Source organism: Exophiala spinifera, assembly GCF_000836115.1.
Source record: "Exophiala spinifera strain CBS 89968 unplaced genomic scaffold supercont1.7, whole genome shotgun sequence".
Lineage (NCBI taxonomy): Eukaryota > Fungi > Ascomycota > Eurotiomycetes > Chaetothyriales > Herpotrichiellaceae > Exophiala > Exophiala spinifera.
The window spans coordinates 1,954,894-1,974,035 of NW_015622519.1; the positions used below are offsets into that span (position 1 = coordinate 1,954,894).

The 19,142-nt window shown below is 52.1% G+C and overlaps 10 protein-coding genes across 10 annotated transcripts; 5 read left to right on the top strand and 5 right to left on the bottom strand.

The window, feature by feature from the left end:
- Window positions 1-348: 348 nt before the first annotated feature.
- PV08_09706 (uncharacterized protein) lies at window positions 349-2,277 on the top strand (the record flags this gene model as incomplete). Its single annotated transcript, XM_016384022.1, has 1 exon — window positions 349-2,277. One exon carries the CDS (start codon window positions 349-351, stop codon window positions 2,275-2,277), a length of 1,929 nt encoding a protein of 642 aa, XP_016232645.1.
- Window positions 2,278-3,353: 1,076 nt separating this feature from the next.
- Window positions 3,354-3,644, top strand: PV08_09707 (uncharacterized protein; the record flags this gene model as incomplete). The annotated part of the gene is made up of 1 exon (XM_016384023.1): window positions 3,354-3,644. The coding sequence occupies one exon, from the start codon at window positions 3,354-3,356 to the stop codon at window positions 3,642-3,644; it is 291 nt and encodes a 96-aa protein (XP_016232646.1).
- Window positions 3,645-4,188: 544 nt separating this feature from the next.
- On the bottom strand, window positions 4,189-4,924 carry PV08_09708 (uncharacterized protein; the record flags this gene model as incomplete). Its single annotated transcript, XM_016384024.1, has 2 exons — window positions 4,189-4,848; window positions 4,901-4,924. 2 exons carry the CDS (start codon window positions 4,922-4,924, stop codon window positions 4,189-4,191), a joined length of 684 nt encoding a protein of 227 aa, XP_016232647.1.
- A 437-nt stretch (window positions 4,925-5,361) lies between these two features.
- PV08_09709 (60S ribosomal protein L11) lies at window positions 5,362-6,016 on the top strand (the record flags this gene model as incomplete). The annotated part of the gene is made up of 2 exons (XM_016384025.1): window positions 5,362-5,512; window positions 5,640-6,016. The coding sequence occupies 2 exons, from the start codon at window positions 5,362-5,364 to the stop codon at window positions 6,014-6,016; spliced, it is 528 nt and encodes a 175-aa protein (XP_016232648.1).
- Window positions 6,017-6,561: 545 nt separating this feature from the next.
- On the bottom strand, window positions 6,562-8,063 carry PV08_09710 (uncharacterized protein; the record flags this gene model as incomplete). Its single annotated transcript, XM_016384026.1, has 2 exons — window positions 6,562-7,872; window positions 7,920-8,063. The coding sequence occupies 2 exons, from the start codon at window positions 8,061-8,063 to the stop codon at window positions 6,562-6,564; spliced, it is 1,455 nt and encodes a 484-aa protein (XP_016232649.1).
- A 979-nt stretch (window positions 8,064-9,042) lies between these two features.
- Window positions 9,043-10,502, top strand: PV08_09711 (uncharacterized protein; the record flags this gene model as incomplete). Its single annotated transcript, XM_016384027.1, has 2 exons — window positions 9,043-9,126; window positions 9,177-10,502. 2 exons carry the CDS (start codon window positions 9,043-9,045, stop codon window positions 10,500-10,502), a joined length of 1,410 nt encoding a protein of 469 aa, XP_016232650.1.
- Window positions 10,503-11,824: 1,322 nt separating this feature from the next.
- PV08_09712 (uncharacterized protein) lies at window positions 11,825-12,625 on the top strand (the record flags this gene model as incomplete). The annotated part of the gene is made up of 1 exon (XM_016384028.1): window positions 11,825-12,625. The coding sequence occupies one exon, from the start codon at window positions 11,825-11,827 to the stop codon at window positions 12,623-12,625; it is 801 nt and encodes a 266-aa protein (XP_016232651.1).
- A 1,701-nt stretch (window positions 12,626-14,326) lies between these two features.
- On the bottom strand, window positions 14,327-15,533 carry PV08_09713 (uncharacterized protein; the record flags this gene model as incomplete). Its single annotated transcript, XM_016384029.1, has 2 exons — window positions 14,327-15,348; window positions 15,389-15,533. 2 exons carry the CDS (start codon window positions 15,531-15,533, stop codon window positions 14,327-14,329), a joined length of 1,167 nt encoding a protein of 388 aa, XP_016232652.1.
- A 1,467-nt stretch (window positions 15,534-17,000) lies between these two features.
- PV08_09714 (uncharacterized protein) lies at window positions 17,001-17,975 on the bottom strand (the record flags this gene model as incomplete). The annotated part of the gene is made up of 1 exon (XM_016384030.1): window positions 17,001-17,975. One exon carries the CDS (start codon window positions 17,973-17,975, stop codon window positions 17,001-17,003), a length of 975 nt encoding a protein of 324 aa, XP_016232653.1.
- Window positions 17,976-18,250: 275 nt separating this feature from the next.
- PV08_09715 (uncharacterized protein) lies at window positions 18,251-19,077 on the bottom strand (the record flags this gene model as incomplete). The annotated part of the gene is made up of 2 exons (XM_016384031.1): window positions 18,251-18,897; window positions 18,966-19,077. The coding sequence occupies 2 exons, from the start codon at window positions 19,075-19,077 to the stop codon at window positions 18,251-18,253; spliced, it is 759 nt and encodes a 252-aa protein (XP_016232654.1).
- Between the last annotated feature and the right edge of the window lie 65 nt (window positions 19,078-19,142).

Genomic DNA, 19,142 nt, shown 5'->3' on the forward strand with positions numbered 1-19,142 from the left:
TGACCATAAATTGTCCCGTTGGCCAAAGCAGCGAGATCGGAATTGGAGCTTGTCCCTGTATCCCAAGCTCAATTTGCTCGGCCTCAACAGACTTATTCGACTGTCGAGTTTCATACACACCACAGGTTATTCAGAGGCTGCAAATGGCAGTCCAGCCCGTCATGCTGCGACTAGCCAGGCCTGCCGGCGCGCAATTGCGCAGGCAGTTACTCGCGCGAGGAGCTACTTCTCAGGTACGTCAAAATTTCGTGCGCACCAGAGCGTTTCCCCCGCGACTAACATAAATGAACACAGCGGAGAGCCTTTGCCGAGAAGAAGGATTCCATCCTGAGCTCCGACCCTGCGTTTATGCCAGGAAGTCAGAGCACAGCATCTCCCCTCAAGACGGAAGTACCACTGGGCCCTGGCGGTCCCGGAAGCCCAGCTCCTCCGATCACTCCTGCCACGCCCGACTCATCCACGACTATTCCCCCCCAGAGTGTCCCAAAGCTTCCTCCAAGTCCGGCACAAGTCCAGACGGCGCCGCCCACGAGTTCCTCGACAGTCAGCCCGCCAGAACCCACTCCGCCGCCTCCGCCGCCGAAACCAGCAGCGCCGGCGCCACGACGCTTTCGACGCCTGAGAGCCCTGCTCTACCTTCTCTTGTTTGGCGGTCTGGCATATGGAGGAGCTGTGGTATATGCCCTGCGCAACGATAACTTTCATGACTTCTTCACCGAGTACATTCCCTACGGAGAGGAGGCGGTCCTTTATTTTGAGGAGCGGTCGTTCCAGAAGAGGTTCCCTCATGCTAAGCATAACATCCACCGTATCAACCGGTCAGAAAGGGAGGCAGTTGATGGCAAGACGACAACTATCCCCCAGAGATCAGGACTTTCGTGGAGACCTGTAAAGGACGAACCCAAGGGCAGTGATTTGACGCAAAAAGGCAAGCATAACAGCGCGGTGGATGCGAATAAGCCTTCGACTCCATCTCAGACTGGCCCGGTGTCTGTGACCTCAAGCGAGAAAGTAAATGCGGTTGAGACAGCCAAAGCGACGGCCTCCGCCTCCGGCGAAAAATCACCCGGGTCAACAGTCCCAAGCCCAGCCCCACCGAGTCCAAAATCAGATCCTCGGCCGCCAGCTATCCCCCCTGTCACGCAGATCTCACCTCTTACGGTGGGCAACGCTGACGAACCGGTCGTACAAGAGCTCGTCAAGATTGTCAATGACATGATTACCGTGGTCAACTCGGATTCCCCTGATGCCGCGAACAAATACTCGGCTCCGATGACCAAAGCCAAGGAGTCGCTTGAAGCGGTGGCTTCCAAAATCCACGAAGTGCGTGAGGCTGAACGAAAAGCCGCCGAAGAACGAGTTGCGCAGGCCCACAAGGAATTCGAAGAGGGTGCTCAACAACTCCTCAAGCGCATTGAGACCGCTCAAGCGGAGGATGAGGCCAGGTTTCGAGAGGAATTTGAGGCCGAGCGAAGACGCATCGCACAATTATACGAAGAGAGGCTCAAGCATGAGGTGCAGCGCAGCACGGAGCTGACTGAACAACGGCTCCGAAATGAGCTTGTCGAGCAAGCCATCGAAATGAAGCGTGACTTTGTTTCCCAAATCAAGTCTCTGGTTGAGTCTGAACGAGAGGGCCGTCTATCTAAGCTTTCAGATCTTAGCACTAACGTTGAGGACTTGACTCAGCTCACCTCCAACTGGAACGGTGTCATTGATGCCAACTTGGCTACTCAGAAGTTGCAGGTCGCCGTGGACGCTGTTCGCTCTGCCCTCGCCCAGTCCGCGGCATCCGAGGCTCGGCCCAAGGCTTTCGTGCGCGAGATGGCCGCACTCAAGCTCGCTGCTGAGGGTGACCCAGTGGTCGATGCGGCAATCGCCTCAATCAACCCTGCTGCGTATCAGAAGGGCATCCCCAGCCAGCCGCAACTGATTGATCGTTTCCGCCGTGTCGCCAATGAAGTTCGCAAAGCAAGTTTGCTTCCCGAAGATGCGGGTGTCGCTTCTCACGCAGCCAGCTTTGTCCTGAGCAAGGTTATGTTCAAGAAGCATGGGCAACCCACTGGTTCGGATGTCGAGAGTATCTTGACCCGCACCGAGACTTTGTTGGAGGAAGGAGATCTCGACTCTGCGGCCAGAGAGATGAATTCTCTTCAGGGCTGGGCCAAGGTACTAAGCAAGGACTGGTTAGGTGATGTTCGTAAGGTTCTTGAAGTTAAACAGGCTTTGGACGTCATTGAGACAGAGGCTAGATTGCAGTGTTTGCGGGTCGAGTAGAGAAAAGAGCAACATGGACATTAAACATGGAACAGAAAATCATTACTAGCTCGTTCTTGACGCTTTAACCTGAGTAGGGGCTGCTGGTGGTGGTGGTGGTGAGTGTACGTCGAAATTTTTTGTATCGACGTGTGAGACTTGTTGAGCATCTAGCAGATAAAAATATACATTTCTAGTCGCATCATGTGTTATTACAGTACATTAGACAGGTATTGTAGGTAGATGGGTAGATGGGTACCTGAGGTATCTTGTATATATTTATAACGTTTGTTTCCTGATCTACCTCCCTGAAGAAATGACCTAGATACCTGCCTAAGGTATACAAGGTAACCAAAACTATCTAGATAGACAGAGAGGCCTTTACAATAGATATATCTGGTCTATCTGACCAGCTGTCAACCTCAGACTCAAAATTTATATTAGAAGCTTTCCACCTCTGAATGGTGGAGAGTATGCATATACCTTCGTGGGTAGCTAAGCTCTATGTTTAGTACTTTTGGGCTTCTGCTTGCTATAGTATCAACATCCTTTTACTTGAGGAGGAAAGCAAGAGCACCATTTAAACGATAGATGACATGTATTTGTCAAGTTGAGTTGAGTTGGAAGGGGGCGGTGGGAGATACAGTTGCGATCTGCCTGGCCGACCTAAGGCTTCATACACCCCCCATGTTCTGTTCGGCGTTTCAATAGGCCAGCCACGTGAAGATGGGACACTGGATCGACACCGTCGGTGCGTCCCTTGTGATGTTCATAGGGGACACGAGAGTGAATTTACTGCGACCACCTGTGTGATTCGATCCTGATTTCGTCGTCGTTGAAACATGTCGTGGGAGGTTTCGATCGTCGACTTCCTCGCGCCATGTTTTTCTCTTGGGTGGTCCAGCATCTCGACAGCACGCTTCAACGGGGGGTAATATGCACGATGTCTAGTGGCCACGAATGTTCCATGCCGTGTATTTCGTTGGTTTTTACGTGTTCACAAACCCTGGGCGAGCGGACAAAGGACGACTCGATGGAAAGGCATGCCGCCGCCGCCAACGCTTACCTCTGTACAAACGGATATCACACAAGCAACCATGGCTCGGTCGTCGAGATCCAAGGGGGAAACTGGAGCTGCCAGGCTGGTCCAAACGTCGTCGTATCGCAAAGGTCATGCTGTCTCCAGGCCAATTGATCAGGTCAAGCTAAGCTTGGTTGTCGCCGTGTCCGCTGGCGGCTCTGGCAAAGGCTTCATGCAAGGTGGAAAAGGCAACGAGAGCACTAGGATGTCCATTGCCATCGACTTACTATTCCCGGTCCGATTTGACCAAGCGAACGGGCGCACTCAATATGTAGGGCTTGTATCTCTCGCCTGGTGGTCTCGATGATCGCTGGTTAAGACATTGATGAACGGATGATGTGGTAGCCCATGCGAGAATGCGAGGGGAAGAAATGTGCGGAAACAAAGATGATCGTATAATGGGAATCCCATATAGATGGACTTTCTCAACGTTTGAATTTCATTTGACTTGCTGAGAGGGCCGACGGAATGGTACGGTACCTTCTTGCCAATTTACTTGACGAGACTAGCAGGTAATCAGCAGATTGGTGGTGAGGCTCAAAGGCATATTCCACCATGAACTGGGCCTGGAACCCAACTGCAACCTTCATACACCGTACCGCCGTGGTATCCGTAGCCCGACTGCTGATTTCGGTCGCATGTCTGATATCTGATTTGATATCGACTCAGAGAAACACTCCATGCCACCACTTCATTGATTGGCACAGCCTTTCGAGAGCTGTTTAACCTGTCGAACAACGCGGACTTTTTCGATAGTATTGCCGCTGTAATAGATTTCTCCGTGCAGCAACATTTGCTTTGTGACGTATGTGGGTGACCATGCTTCAGCATGGTCCGGGTTCATGACGCTCCTATCTTCCTCCAAATCCTGGCGGCGGGAATCCTCTACCTTGAGGAGGAGGGCCACCTTGGAATCCTGGTGGTGGCTGGAAACCAGCTGGAGGGCCACCAGGAGGACCACCGAAACCAGGTGGCGGACCTCCAAAGCCCGGCGGTGGGCCGCCAGGTGCACCTGGGCCTCCTCTTCCTCCAAATCCTGGCGGCGGCGCTCCTCCTGGGAAACCTCCTGGGGGAAATCCAAACCCTCCTGGCGGCGGCGGGCCACCAATGCCGGCGGCTGGGCCACCCAAGCCGACCGGCAGGCCACGTCCTGCTGGCTTTGATATTCCTACTCCTGCTTGCAGAGCACTGGGGGCTCCGCCTGGCGCAGACTGGCCGAGCCGTGCAGATGGGTCGGAGGGAGGAGGGCCTTCGACACTGCAGCTGACAATGTTCGTTCCTCTGAGAATGACCAAGCCCAATGTACGCTTCTCTTCTGCTTCAACCGCCGCAGCCGCAGCAGAGCCTGGGGCCGGGGGAGCACCGGACCGGTTCTGCTTGCGCTTGACCTTGCGGAATTCTTCTGTGTCGGCGAGAACAAGATTCATGTGTTTGTCGAACGCGAGCATCTGACCGGTCATCTGTCGACCGTCCTTCATCGTAACGCGCATGCGATAGTTGATCAGATTTTGCTGTATACTTTTGTCAGCACACTATGACACAGACATGTAACCAAAGACGTACCATTTTCCCCTGCTTGTTCGACATGATTGCAAAGTTGGCGCACGAATGCGACTTAACTTTGAGACGGTTGTTGTGTTTGGATCAAAAATATGTATGCTTGCGCAGTACAGAGCCGCAGCCCGACTACGTCTGCCAGACGATGGCTGCAACACTTTCCTGGGAGAAGAAGTGAAAACAGGCCCGAACTGACAAGTTTGCCTCGTAGCGATGTATGGTTGTTCTGTTTTGGGGCCTCTTCAATTCGCAGTAAATGTCGCGAAAGGGCAAAAAAGCTATAGCGACGGAGCCATACCCAAAATAAACTAGTGCATGATATTTCTTGGCACTCCGCCAAGCCAGATTCAATCCGCACGCTGATTTTTCGATCAAGCGCAGGAACCGGCCTTGACCTTCCAACATCCAACACCCATCGAAACCACAGAACTCTGTCGCACTCGTTAAACCCACCATCTACATACACGATGGCGGAAGGCAACGACAAGAGCTCAAACCCCATGCGGGAGCTGCGCATCGACAAGCTCGTCCTGAACATTTCGGTCGGCGAGTCTGGCGATCGTCTCACCCGTGCCGCAAAGGTGTTGGAACAACTATCTGGTCAAACTCCTGTCTACAGTACGCTAGCTCTCCTCCTGTCGCTCTCTACCTCGCACACACAGACCGTGTTCTAGTGTTGGGATCTCACTTTGTCTCTTTCTGTCTCGTCCTCTCTCCCGGCGCTAATCCCAAATTTCTCCCACAGGCAAGGCCCGCTACACCGTCCGATCGTTCGGTATCCGTCGTAACGAAAAGATTGCCGTGCACGTCACGGTCCGAGGACCCAAGGCCGAGGAAATCCTCGAGCGAGGCCTCAAGGTCAAGGAATACGAACTCCGCAAGAAGAACTTCAGCGAGACCGGCAACTTCGGTTTCGGCATCTCGGAACACATCGACCTGGGAATCAAGTACGACCCTGCCATCGGTATCTACGGCATGGACTTCTACTGCTGCATGTCGCGACCGGGTGCCAGAGTCGCCAGACGGAGACGTGCGAAGTCCAAGGTCGGCCGAAGCCACAAGGTCGGCAAGGACGACACTATCCGGTGGTTCAAGACTCGATTCGAGGGTATTGTGCGATAGATTGCCCGTCGAGCCATGAAAAAAAGGGGAAAGGTGACGAAGAGCGTTGAGCTACTGCGAAGAGGAGTTTGAGCACCAAAGTCGAACTGCAAAGGAAACTCAAAGCAATTCGGTTGGCAGAGAACTGGAGGTATGGGTTAAACCGCACTTGCGGTCCAGAGTTTCACAAACAATTCCCACCACGCATATCCCCGGGAAACAGGTCTAGCCTGTGAAATGGGAAATCAAGAAAAGCTTTTTACGCAAGCAGATCATGTGCATGCACATCCTGAAACTGCAATGAAGAAAAATGCATCAACACAACGAATACATGCTTATTGTGAATTGTCAACCGTAGTTCTGGTTCTTTTGCTTGATACACACTAGAATTAACATGCCATTTGCGGAACCAAACCCAAATGTAAGCCAAGGTGTAGCGTATTCAAGGATCTTTTCCGTCCAACGCCATGCTTAATGCGATATGTTCGATCATAAAATCATGCTCACATCACTTCTCACAACAACATACACCGTCCACATTGCTCCAAGCACGTATTCGTTTGTGCTTATGATGTTCGAGCCTCTTCTGGAGACCGTTCGGCTGAGGGGACCCCTGGCGACACAGGAGTATTCGGCTCAGTAGCTCCTGAGACGCTAATGCTGGGTAGATTGAGCTGTGGGAGCCTGGGAGCGATACTTGGGGCTCTAGTCGGCTCTCCAGCTCTTGCGGCAGCATTGCTGGCCGCCCTCGCTACGGCAGCCTCATAAGAAGGAGCATCACCCCACTCCAGTACCTCATAATCTGGAGGAAGGGGAGCTGGGTCGGTTTCTGTTGGCGGAATCCGCGATTCCCCAATGTCCTCTGAGCCCGTACTCTCGTCTGGAGTAAATCTGTTCGCCGTTGGCGAAGAATTGGTAGTACCACTCTGGCGCTCGTCACTGTGGGAGCTTCGACCTCTGGCTCCGTCGCCTGCAATGGTAGAACCGGGCGTAGGCTGACCGTCCACATCTGATCCGGCGGTCGTTACGCTAACATCGCTGATAGAGCGGTTTCTTGTCTGTGGCCGAGAGATGGTCGTCATCGACGTAGCGTCCGAGTATAATCGTGGTCGACCACCGGCTTCGCCCATAGGGGCAGCTCCGCTCAACAGTCCACCTCGTTCTGATTCATTACTGTTGGCACGGAGTCTGGTACCATCGTGCCGTACTTCACCCAGTGAACCGTACGCTACACTGGACACTCTTCGGTCTCGGCCGCGTGACTGATGTTCTGCAATCAAAGTCGCAGCGGAGACGCTGACGCCGCCATTGAGGGAGACAGCACTTTCGGTGGCACGTTGGCGAGATTCGCGCCGTAGCTCTTCTACTCGGGCTGTATCACCTCGCTCTCGAGCCTCTCTCCTTTCACGCCTGCGCTCGTCTCGTTCAGCTTGTTCACGACGCCGGGCTAGGCGGATCTGGTACAGAGACTCCATCTGGTCCTCACGACGTGTTTCTTCTTCATCCGCAGTTTCTGGGAACTCGACGACGGTGTCCATACCGGCTCTTTCTCCTTCCCTCCCAATGACTTGCTCGGTATCTTTAGGGGTGCGAGAGTAAGCAGGTAGAGTAATGACGCTTCTTACGCTTGTATTGCGGTCAACGCCTGCTCCAGACTCAGAGCCGGCGACGTTGCTGCCGGTGTATGCCGTGTTAGTGGAAGAGAGATCTCGATTTCGAACGGCCGAATATTTCCCTCCGGGCTGCCATGTCTGCCACTTTCTCTTTAGGAACTGGGTAGGTATATAACGAGGACTTTTGCCTTGTTGCCTCCACTTCCGCAGGAAAGAGTAGACCAGTATTGAGAGCGTGATGAATGCAACTATTGCTACTATAATCTGAAATCATAAGAATGGTGTGCCTCTTGCAAATGAGAAAAACCTACTCCAACTGTGACTGCACTCCCAGCGATCCCTCCGCCGCCTCCGCCGCCGCCGACATCTGGGCCTCCTGAAGGTTCAGATTGGCGAGGGTATAGCTGATTCTCATCATGTCTCTTCGGGTGCGATCGAGTGGGCAATACTGTCATTTTGAAAGTTTATACAATACGAGATTGAGGTTGCTTGATGGGAAAGCTTCGATCTCGCTATCGGGCCATTCGCTTGAGGTGGGTTTGCAGCCGCCGGACGAAGAGCTGGATGGCTATAGAGGGTTGGAGTAAGGTGACTGGTAAAGAGTAAGGTGAAACTCAGGCGGTTAACATGAGCCTGAGATGGGCATGGCTGACATGCACACGAATGATATGAGAAGTCAATTGAGCCTTGAGTGTAAGCTTGCAGAATGCGTGGTGGCTGTGGTCTGCCTCAGAAATCTTGCATTCGCTAACGGCGTGAGGCACAACGCCGCACAAGGCACGTCAGCGCCAGTTGATCCTGGCACTAGACCAAGGTCGCTGGTCCAGTCGAGATCGCATGCATGGGTCCGAAATGCGCGTGCTAAGAAACCTGAGACACGCGGCCGCACTCTTTTCCCTCGCACCTCTCTCGACTCGACTCACCGATCGCGTAATCGAGTTGCTTTGGGGTTAGCAAAAGCCTGGATTTGTGTATCGTGTAGCCGAGATGTGATAGAGGGCTTGGATTCCGTCCCCTTGCAACATTCTCGAACTGATTCTTACCCTGTGGCTGTGAACATGATTCCTCAACACTGCAGGATTCCTGAGCATTTGTAGAAACAAGAGTGCACGGCGTACCGGCCTCCTCATCCGTGCTGCATCTGTTCTTTGGAACATGCATACAGCAAAAGGACTCGTAGAAGGCCCCTATTATTTAGTCCAGGCGCACCAGGCATCGCCGCGGGTGCCCTGTAGGCGGCTCGTAGGCACCGGGAAGCCTTGCCGCTTTAACTAAAGGTAACTAGAACTGTCCCCGGAACATCTTCGGCTCTTGGTTTGTTTACATCGTCCGAGTCTCCGTAAACACCAAAGCACAAGATTCGAGTGTGTTTCGTTCTCAATCTCCAACATTCATTACTCCATTCAACATCATACGGGCGACATAGCAGACAACATGCCTTCGCGTTTCGATCAAGGTACAGTAGGTACCGGCTATAGCAGCATTCACTCGGCCGATGCCTTCGTTGGCGACTATCAAGTACATTGTCCTCCTCGAGCGTGCTATTCTTCTACTCACACTCCATCCAGGTCATGTACACGCCCGGTAATTCACCTCCAAGCCATCGACCTCAGAAAAAATCGACGCGCTTCAGTAGAGCAGTGTCCTCCAAGTCACAGCACAGCCAGTCCATCATGCTACCAACGAATATTCCCAACACCTCCCAAATCCTCGCCGACAATGGCTCCCTACCAAACGTCCAGATTCACTACACGATCCCGGCCGACGAAAAACAAATTGTCGCTTCTCTGCGCACCCTCCAGCGTGACTTGAATGAAGCTATGAATACTATCAACACTTTGACCCGCGAACGCGACGAAGCCCTTCTCGAGCTTAGGATGCTTCAAGCTACGTCCAAGAAATCCACCACTCCAGCCAGCAAAAACAAGAACTCTGCACGTGTGGAGGAAGAACTCTTCGACCTCAGCCGCTCGCTAGATTCTCCTAAGAGGTCCCCAGCAAGACGCACTTCCACCAAAAGCGGTGCTCCAGAGCCGCAACAAGACCACGCTGCGAAAACAACCGACTCGAACGATGCACGAGTTTTGTCCCCTGTCGCCGTCAACCGCCCGGCCTCACCTGTCTTGGAGAGAAGAACCGCGTCACGTTTTGGGGACAAACACAAGAAACCTGCCCTCAACGACACCGAGAACAGCATGATGGAAGACCCGACCGCGGCCTCTAATACATCCCGCCGCCGCCGCCGTGTCTCTCTCGACGAGAACATGACGTCGGCATACATCATACCCGACATCACCGTCAGCCAGCCGATCAAAGAAGCAAAGTCACAAACCCGTCCCAATGTTTCAAAGGAAGCCCAGAGCGTTCTACACGGGCACGACCCGGAACACATTGAGCACTGCGTAGTCTGCCGACGTCTGACTGCCACAAAGAAGACGACAAAGCAAGTCACTCATGCTGTCCCTTTGGAGAATGACCGTGCTGTGTCTCAACCTCGAGCCCGTACCCAGTCAACCCAGCCTGAAGATGAGGACGATTCCGAGTTCGGCCTGGACCAAGAGGTTGGATTTAAGAACTCCAAGAAGGATTTCACCGCGCAAATCACGCAGCTCATGAAGAACGTGATGCTTGAAGAACCTACTCTCCGACCCAAACTCAATCCTCATCACGCCCTCGCTAACGTCAAAAAACTTCTAACGGACCAATTTCTCGAGGCCAAGCGCAAACACGCCGCGGCATGGCAAAAGTATGATGCGATTGATGCACCTCTGCACAGCAAGAGACACGCAGCTGCAGGCGAGGAGATGCTGTATTGGTCAACAAAGATGGAGCAGTGTCGTGTGAATCTAGATCAATTACGTGACGTCGAGGAAGGCATGAGGACTGAAGACTGAGGGATCAAGGCGGAGATGTGATTTTGTTTATTTCAGGAATGACAATAGACGATCCTGCAGACCAAGAATCGGCGTTTACGGGACAACAATGGGTTTGGGCAGAGCGATGGTGTTTGTTGGACTAGAGGCCCCCAGTCAATGATGTATGACTCTTTTATTCTCCTTGCGAGACTTGACGGGAGCACACTACTCGATAATCGTGACTTCATGTACTGGTGTTGCCAAAGAAGTGTAGATGCACGTTCAAGCACTACTGGTACTTATCATAGGTACCTTTACCTAGGTGACCTACGAGTACTCGGTAGGAATTGTATTCCCAACGTACCACACAGAGGAACCTGCCGGGGTGTTTCTGTTGCCGTGACGCTGGATGGAATTTCGCCTTTCACGAGGTACTGTAATATGTTTTCAGTCTTTCAGCCTTGTGCCACCGGAAAGTCGCTCACCATTCAGCCTTACGCCTGTTCTGTCGTGCGATCTCGTGCTCGCAATTGCTGCCTCCGGCCGAAGCTCGAGGGATTTAGACTTTGTCTCCGCGGCGGCTGCTTTCGCGCTTTCTGATTGATCGGTCCCTCGCTCCCTCTCAACCATCGAAAATTCTTGTGCGTTTCCTGCCTGCTGATTAAAGCTCAATCTTTCGACCTGTGGTTCGTGTCGTCAAAAACATCTTGCCACGACGTGCTTCCGGTTTCCATCCATCTCTCTTTCCCTCTCGCACTGCTCTTCCGGCAGAGCCGCTTCTCAGACACCATGCCTCGAATCACTCTCCAGTGCTGTCGAGACCGTTTCAGGTCGAGATGAACTGTCTCATTTAAACCTCGACACGGACACGCGAGCCTCACACGTTTGCCTGGGTCGAAACAACAAGATCCTCTGTTTGACCCGTCCGCATTCCCCTCCGCAGTCCAGCTTCGTTTGGTTCTGCGAATTGGACGGCCATCCTTCTCATCAGACGTATTAAACTCATACCTACCGTATCTTCCATCGGTACCATCACCCCATACCGGCAAAATGTTACTGTAGACGCGTTAGATCGCCATTTTATCCTTTCGTCTTCTTGGGTTCAGTTCGGCACGAACATCAGGTCAACCAGATCCGTTCAAACCTACGCAGACTTTTTTTTCTCTCTCGAGGACCTTGGACCCGTCTCATACAATTCCTTCCAACATTTCCTTTGTCAGTCATTATCTTTGTAATATAACAATATTCACCCAGCTCCGCCGAGACTGCCTCTCTTTTTCCAGACTCTATCAAGCACGAATCTTGGGACTAAATCGGATCTTGAACCCCTTTCCACGATACAAGGAACAAGACTCACGAAAATGTCGGTACAAACACAAGATCTCCTGGAGCTGGGCGCCAAAGTCGAGGCTGTTGCAGATTCCCTTGAAGCTCTTGAAGTCTCGTCAACCTCGACCATCAATCCTGACGACAGATCTCAGCCACCAACTCCAGACGGGTCAGGGCGGCCAGCCAATTTCCAAGTCATCGCTCCTGGCCTATATAGGTCCAGTTACCCATTGTACGCCCACTTCGACACTTTGGCAGATCTGGAACTGAAGACCATCATCACCCTTGTGGCTCCACCAATCCCGCTCGACTATGCCAACTTCATCACCTCCAACGGCATCACCCACTACCAGATCCCCATCCAGGCAAACAAAGATGCGGATGTCTACAGCTCAGACGAAACCGTCAACAAGGTGCTGAACCTTATCCTCGACCCGTCCAACTACCCGATGCTCATCCACTGCAACAAGGGCCGTCACCGAACTGGTACCATGGTTGCCTGCTTCAGAAAAGTCACAGGCTGGACTTTGGAGGATTGCATCGAAGAGTACGAACGATATTCCAGACCCAAGGATCGAGCTTTGGACAAGATCTTTATTGAGCGCTATGACGCCAACACCTTGAAAGCCGTCGCTCTCGAACGGGGTTACGTTGGCGGCATATGGAGAGCCCCAGTGCGGTCGTCGACCAAATCGTCAGTCTACACCAACAATACCTTCGAGACCACCACCACAAGCGACGACTCTGAATGTCCCCCGAACGACTACCAAGAGCGGGCCAAGAAAGAAAACGACGCTATCCTCGAATCTGCCAGACGCTGGTCGTACAAGTAACATGCCGGTCAATGACACCAGCAGAAATCTATTACGTCAACACATCCACACCACCGGACGACCACGCGAGATAAATACGACCATACAACATACAAAGCATGGCTGCATTGGATTGATCTAAACGATTACAATCCTTAGCTCTGTCAACCCAGAGCATCACAGTACAGCAGACCAAATGCTATGATTACAGTTACCGGGGTGGCGGGTAGGACACTACTCTCAGAATATGAGGCGAGATGGACAGAAGAGAGTCGAGCTGCGACGAGACAGGAGAGAAACCCAGCTTGCAAAGGAGCGAAGTCGTGGTTAATCTGGGAGGCTTCTATCGCAGTATTGAGTAAGGCCATAGAGCTGTGGCTACAAGAGAAGTGGAGTGCCTTTGTCTTGTCAAAATCTAAGACCCATCGAGAGAGTTGAACACCAGGAATCGCACATTGGGTTGAACGGGAGGAGCAGAGATTTAAGAGATTTAGGTTTGTCGAGGCCATTCTTGCTTGCCTTGGGTTTGTTTTGGGGATTTGGGATTTTGATTGTCGGTCTCAACTCACTCAAGTGTGGAAAGGGACGAGAGTCGATCCAGGAAGGACTGTCCCTATGGCTGTTCTTTGCGAGGGGTGTGCGTGTCTTGGTAAACCCGAATGAGAAGAAGTGTTAGGACTATCAGTCAATCGGACTGGTTAGGGATGGAGTCAACTGAGTCGACCAATTGGAGTGCTCTGAGTGTATGAATTGAACAGAATGAGGAAACCCCAAAAAGAAGCAGGAGGATCCTGCATACCTAGTAGGTAGGTACCTAAGGTTGTCAGGGCAGAGGATCGAGTCTCAGTTCAGCTAGGTGACTGCCTACCTTTATGTACTAATAATATGTCTCGCTCACAACTGATGGAAAGCAAAGTATACGGTTGAACTCAGAGTGATATCCGTTCTTGCATTCACAATTCAACGCTGGTCGTCTTCATGATGAGGCGGACGCGAGCAGTCAACGAAAGGGAAAGCCGGGATCTAAAATGGCTGTGCTGGACTGCTGCATGCTTTCGCGGGGTCTCGGCGGACGCCGACTGACGGTTCCCATTCAATCAATTTACGGTGCACTGAACCACTTTCCAAAATCTTATCCTGGCCGCTCCTTGAAATCTCGCATTGCATGAGCCTCTCCCCTTGCATAATACCGTGAGCGGAGCAAGGCCCAAGTAAAGTTGACCGTTCAGACGTCCGAGAGGGTTACGGGACGCAGGATGAAAGGCAGCGGACTTCGGAAGCGAGATACACCCTGTCGCCCTTCCCGCCATACGGACCCATGGCTGTGTATCCTTTCTCCGTAACGAAAAACAACTTATGCCGCGCAGCGGAGATGCAAGCAATAACGAATGGTTTCGCTTTCAAATAGACGTCTCTAGTATCTTGAGTGACTTAGGTCAGATCGCTTCCAGTGTCTGCAGCGAGAGCCATCACTATAGAGCTCTGGCAAGTAACTTTGTGCATTCCCAAACGATCAGCCGCAGGTATCCTTAACGCTCTCGGAACGAGAAGCCATCTAGCCCAATATCAGGTCAAGCAGTTCTCCCCTCTGCTCCTCCCAAACATGTTTGAGTACTCTAGCGAGTCCTTTACGGTAAGCTATGCCGGATCTCTTCAACCCCGGGCCATCGCGAGACGATATCTTCACAGAACCCCGTTGCGACTTCTACCAGCTCGACAGGGTCAGTTGGATTTTTTTAACCGTTTAGCACACTCGTCGACGTCGCCATGTGGTATGAGGACACCAACCCATTTCCCTCGCCTGTCTCGAAGGGACACCACTGGAGTGTAGCCGTTGTTCTTTGGGAGCACCTCTGCTGGGAACAGCCAGACCGCCCGTGTCTTAGCGGAGATACATGGAACTATGATACTCGGAACTGCGTCCTCTTGCTGCCACAGGGGTATCGGATACCAGAACTCATAGCCAGGATATGAAGAATGGCTATAATAGCATCTGGAAGGGTTCTCAGGATCCGGTGGCTCGTACCGCTCTTCTGAACTTTCTGAAATTCCAGAAATATGGTGTTCGGTCCAGCTTAAGTCGGAGTTGATCTTATTCTCCAGCCATGCATTCTTGCAGGTAAGAACGTTGGGACAGATGGGTATCCCTGGAGAATCGACGGTGTAATGATATCTCCACGACAGGATTCGCGTTATTCGCCTTTTTCGTGAAAACTTTACAGCATCAGGGCTATCTCTGATGAAGTTAGACGCCGATGCAGTGTCAAAGTCAATCATTCCAGACCATCCAGCCCAGCTCCAACTGGGAAGACAGTGCGGCTTCGCTGGGCCTTTGGCTGTTCGACGGAAGACCCGACCCTGAGGCTGCCACAACAGGGCGATATCAAAGAAGGCCGTTGGAAGGCCTGATATAAGCACCCCAGCAAGTGCTGGGTTCATCACAAATGAAACTCCTGCGAAGGCATTAAGAACGTCTTCTGGGTTGCTGAAGTTTCTGTTGATAAAATCATGCAGAATTGATTGCAGGTCGATCAGGCCAGGAATCGAGGGTTTGATCATTGACTGACATCCAAGTGAGGTTGTTTGACGAGGTTTCTGACGGGACGAAATCTCAACATGCTCCTGCCAAGTGGCGGCAGAACATTCCCATCGCACCGAATCACCGTCAAAGACAAGCTTTCTCCTTGAAAATACCTCTTCTTGATAGATCCATCCTCTGCTTTTTGCCATAGGATCCACAATGCCTACCATGAGATTAGTCGGCTCGACGAAATCACGTATTACCTTTAACCCCCGTATCTAGAAGGTGGACGCTTTGACACAAATTCCTTGGTTCAGAGAAATCACGGAAACCTCGCAGACCATGGTTGGCGTGTCGTCCCTGCAGCGCTAGAATTGTGACAGAAGCGTTGGCGTAAATGGCTGCCATCTTGGACATCTCAGTGTGCTTGTGCGTCTCATCGTCTTGAACGATACAAAGGCTGTCAATCCAAAGGTATTTCTCCGCTAAGATCTTCACAACTCCTATTGCATCACTTACTGTCCTTGGGATATGAGTCGCCCACTGGTGATTTGATAGGGACCCTATGTGTCGAAGCTGGAGTACGTTGGCACTGTGGGTATGCAGAGTCTCCTGGTTGCCCCATACATAACTGAGGGCTACATAAGAGCAGTCCTGAGCGCTGGAACAAGACACAACGCCACGACGTCCACAAGCCAGACTGGCCTAGCTGAAGACAAGTTTTCATTTAGGACGCCTTCACACAAGCCTTTGTGAAGACGAGTGCAACTGGATTTCCACAGACCGGGAAGATGGCTCTCAATCCACTGTGGGTCCAGAATGCGGCCTCCAATCGACTCTATCCAACTCGTTGGGGTTCTGTACAATATACATCTCTGATAATGGTGCCTCACCGTTCTCGGACTCCGGAAACATCCTGGGGACTATGATCGTAGACATGCTCCACGGATTCTCCAGTAGATCAAAATGACTGATGCTTTTGATAATAGTGGACATTGTTTCGACCACTTCGCCAGGCGACAAGTGCAAAGAAGCAGCAAGCAATTTTTGGTGGTGGGAGCAGCCTTCAAGTGGCCTTAATGCCTCTAAGGCGGTCGTAGCATGGATTGACGGATCCTGATTCTAATAAATGATGGTCGCGAAATAAGAAGGAGCTTGTAGCAGACCCTGCATTGTCCCTACGGTGCAACATGTGGGTCAGCCAAATCCCGCTTAAAGGGGAAGGTAACTTCATTGCTTTGGGGCCGTACTTCTTCTACCAGCCTGAAGAGCATTTTGAGTCATCTTAGGACTTACCTTTTCTGAAAGGTTTGCTAACTGTTTATTCAATTCAGCATCTTGAGGAGTTTGTTGCGGTGCCGCTTTGCGGTGTGAACAGCTGAAGTCAATGAGAGGGTCCAAGTCTTCAATCCAAAACACTTCTGATTGATGCGCCATATTCGCTAAGAGTCTTACTCATTTGGTGACGATATGAAGCAGGTTCAATACCTAGGACGGATAATGCAGTGGTCTACCAGGCTGCAATGCGATTACAATCATGAAACTTGTAAATCGCAGCCAAATCCGTGAGTTCTCAAACTAGGCACCAGCGCCAGTAAAACTGGAATCAGAACAAGGAATTCTGGAATCCAAACCCAGCCTCTTCTACCAGGGATGGTCAAGATAGTTGTGCGCATCGTGAGATCCCGAAAAGCGAAGGGCGTCCGTGTCTGGTCAGGCAGCAACTCGCAACTCGCACACGTGAAAGCCGAGAGCCAGACAGCACGGCCACAGCTCAGGCTACCTTAGTCATGGCTCATGTTAAACCAGCAAGTACACAAGTTCGCGAAAGATGTGAAAGCGCCTCGTCTATTAACTACTCGCTTTCCACTCTCGTTAAGAGTATGACCTCGTCTGTTCTTCACACCAGTCGAAGAACTTCCCCGCCACTCCCGTGCCGCCTTCCTTCTCTGTCTTCAGGCTCTCGAGGAGATGCTTCTTCGGGCCCTCATGCCATCTGCCCCACGGTAGGGCAAGCTTGCCACCGTCTTCCAGCTTCACCGCGGGACTGAGTCCGGCCCAAAGCTCCGTGTAGGCACCCATTTTGGGCTCGTGCATGAACGGCGCCATCATGGCTCTCATCACCCAAGGGGCATTGTCCCAGGCTTTGGTGCGCAGGGTGCCCGGACTCTGCGCCACGCAGACGATGCCATCTTTTCGGAGCCGCTTGTCAAATTCGGACGCCAGGAACCAGTTCCCTGCTTTCGAGGCGCTGTAGTTGTGGTTCTTGTCTTTGGCATAGTTGCCGGGGGCCAGCTCGTCGAGCGATACGCCGCCTGGAGGGCCAGTCATTTCTATGATCCCCGATGAGGCAAAGACGACACGCACGCTGCCCTTCGACGCAGCCTGTGCGGTTTTGAGCATAACAGGCAGCAGGAGCTTCGTCAGGAGGAAAGGCGCAACGCAGTTGGTTCCCATGTGAGCCTCGAAGCCCTGCGCGGTCGTAACGAACGATGCTTGGCTGATGGCGGCATTGTTCCAGAGAACGTCGAGACGAGACTCTTGAGCGAGAAAGGCAGCAACACAGCTGGGAACGGTGGCGAGGTCATTGAGGTCAAGATGAAGGCTCTTGAGCGTTCCAGGTGTCGCGGTAGGAGTAGCTCTGATTGCCTCGATTTCGGTGGCGATCCTGCTTGGCGAGCGTCCAGCTATATATATCATGCCACCTTTGGAGTACAATATCTTGACAAGCTCAAGGCCGACGCCAGAATTACCGCCGGTGACGATGAAAACTTTGCCCGCAAGAGAAGGGACGTCTGTCTCTGTAAATGCCGGTTTGCCTGGAAACAACTGAGTGAAAAAACCTCCCATGACGAAACTGTACGATAGATGACAAGAGGCAGAAACCACGAATTGCAGGTTGTGAGAGGGGTAGACAAATTTGATCGATCTCGACTACATGTGGCCGTTGAGCATGTATACGCGCTGGGGCTTTCTTTATAAAGGAAAACCAAGATGAAGATGCTGTAAGGTCATCTCGGTAGACTTCATTAGGCTTACTGACTAGTCGGAAAAATGACCGTCAGAATGCATGCTGCTAGTGCATGATAGTTTATCGGATAGTAGAACGTCACAGCAACTCCGCATCACGTCGCATTTATGCGCAGCGGAGCCAGTGGCAATGGCTGTTGTCCCCTTTGGTTCCTCCAGTAGTTAGTAGTGTGTATCATCCCTTCGTCTATCAAGAACCACCACTTGTTGGCAAATCTTGGTCCAATCTCCCACCCTATCAGGTCCCACGGCGTGGTGCCCCAGAACTGCAAGTCACTTGCCAAAAGGTCGGCTATGAACTGGAGTTCATCGACCGGGACGACCGGGTCCAAGATCTTGTCGCGCATTGAAGGCCACGGCAACATATCGATGTAGGGCTTGTGTCGGACCATGAGTTGCTTGGTGGTCGGCACCAAAGCTGGTGGAAGATTGCAGCTGAGCTCCCGGACATTGAAGCCGGTATCTTGCTCGCACGCCAGCTTAAGGACATTGCCGATGCAGGTAAATGCGTCCGTGGTGCTCATACGATGAACGAGCAAGAACGCATTGTCAACTGTGGGGTCAGGGGCCACTTGACCTGGAACGGTGATGTCTGGTATGAGCGGAGCGAGCGTATTCCAGTCTGGAGAGAAGGCGATAGGTTCGAGTGTCGGATTACCCGTACTGGTGGCGTCGGAATTTCCTCCGTTGTGGCAGGAACACTGTTCTGGGAGCCTGCTACGCCTGACGACAAGCTTAGAACCTAGTATGATAGAGTCCGTCAGCACTTGTAGCGAGATAAGTCTATCACCCAGCACCCATGCGACCTACGTCTTGCCCGTTGAGAGAGCCTGTTCTGCACTCGCTTCCGTTCCGCGGGATCGGCTATGCTTGTCCAGTCATCCTCCAAAGATTTCATGTACGATTTCCATGCTGGCTCCATGGCGCATCTCCGTAGAGCCGTGCCAAAAGTCTGAAAATAGTCAGCACATAAAGATGAGAGATGTC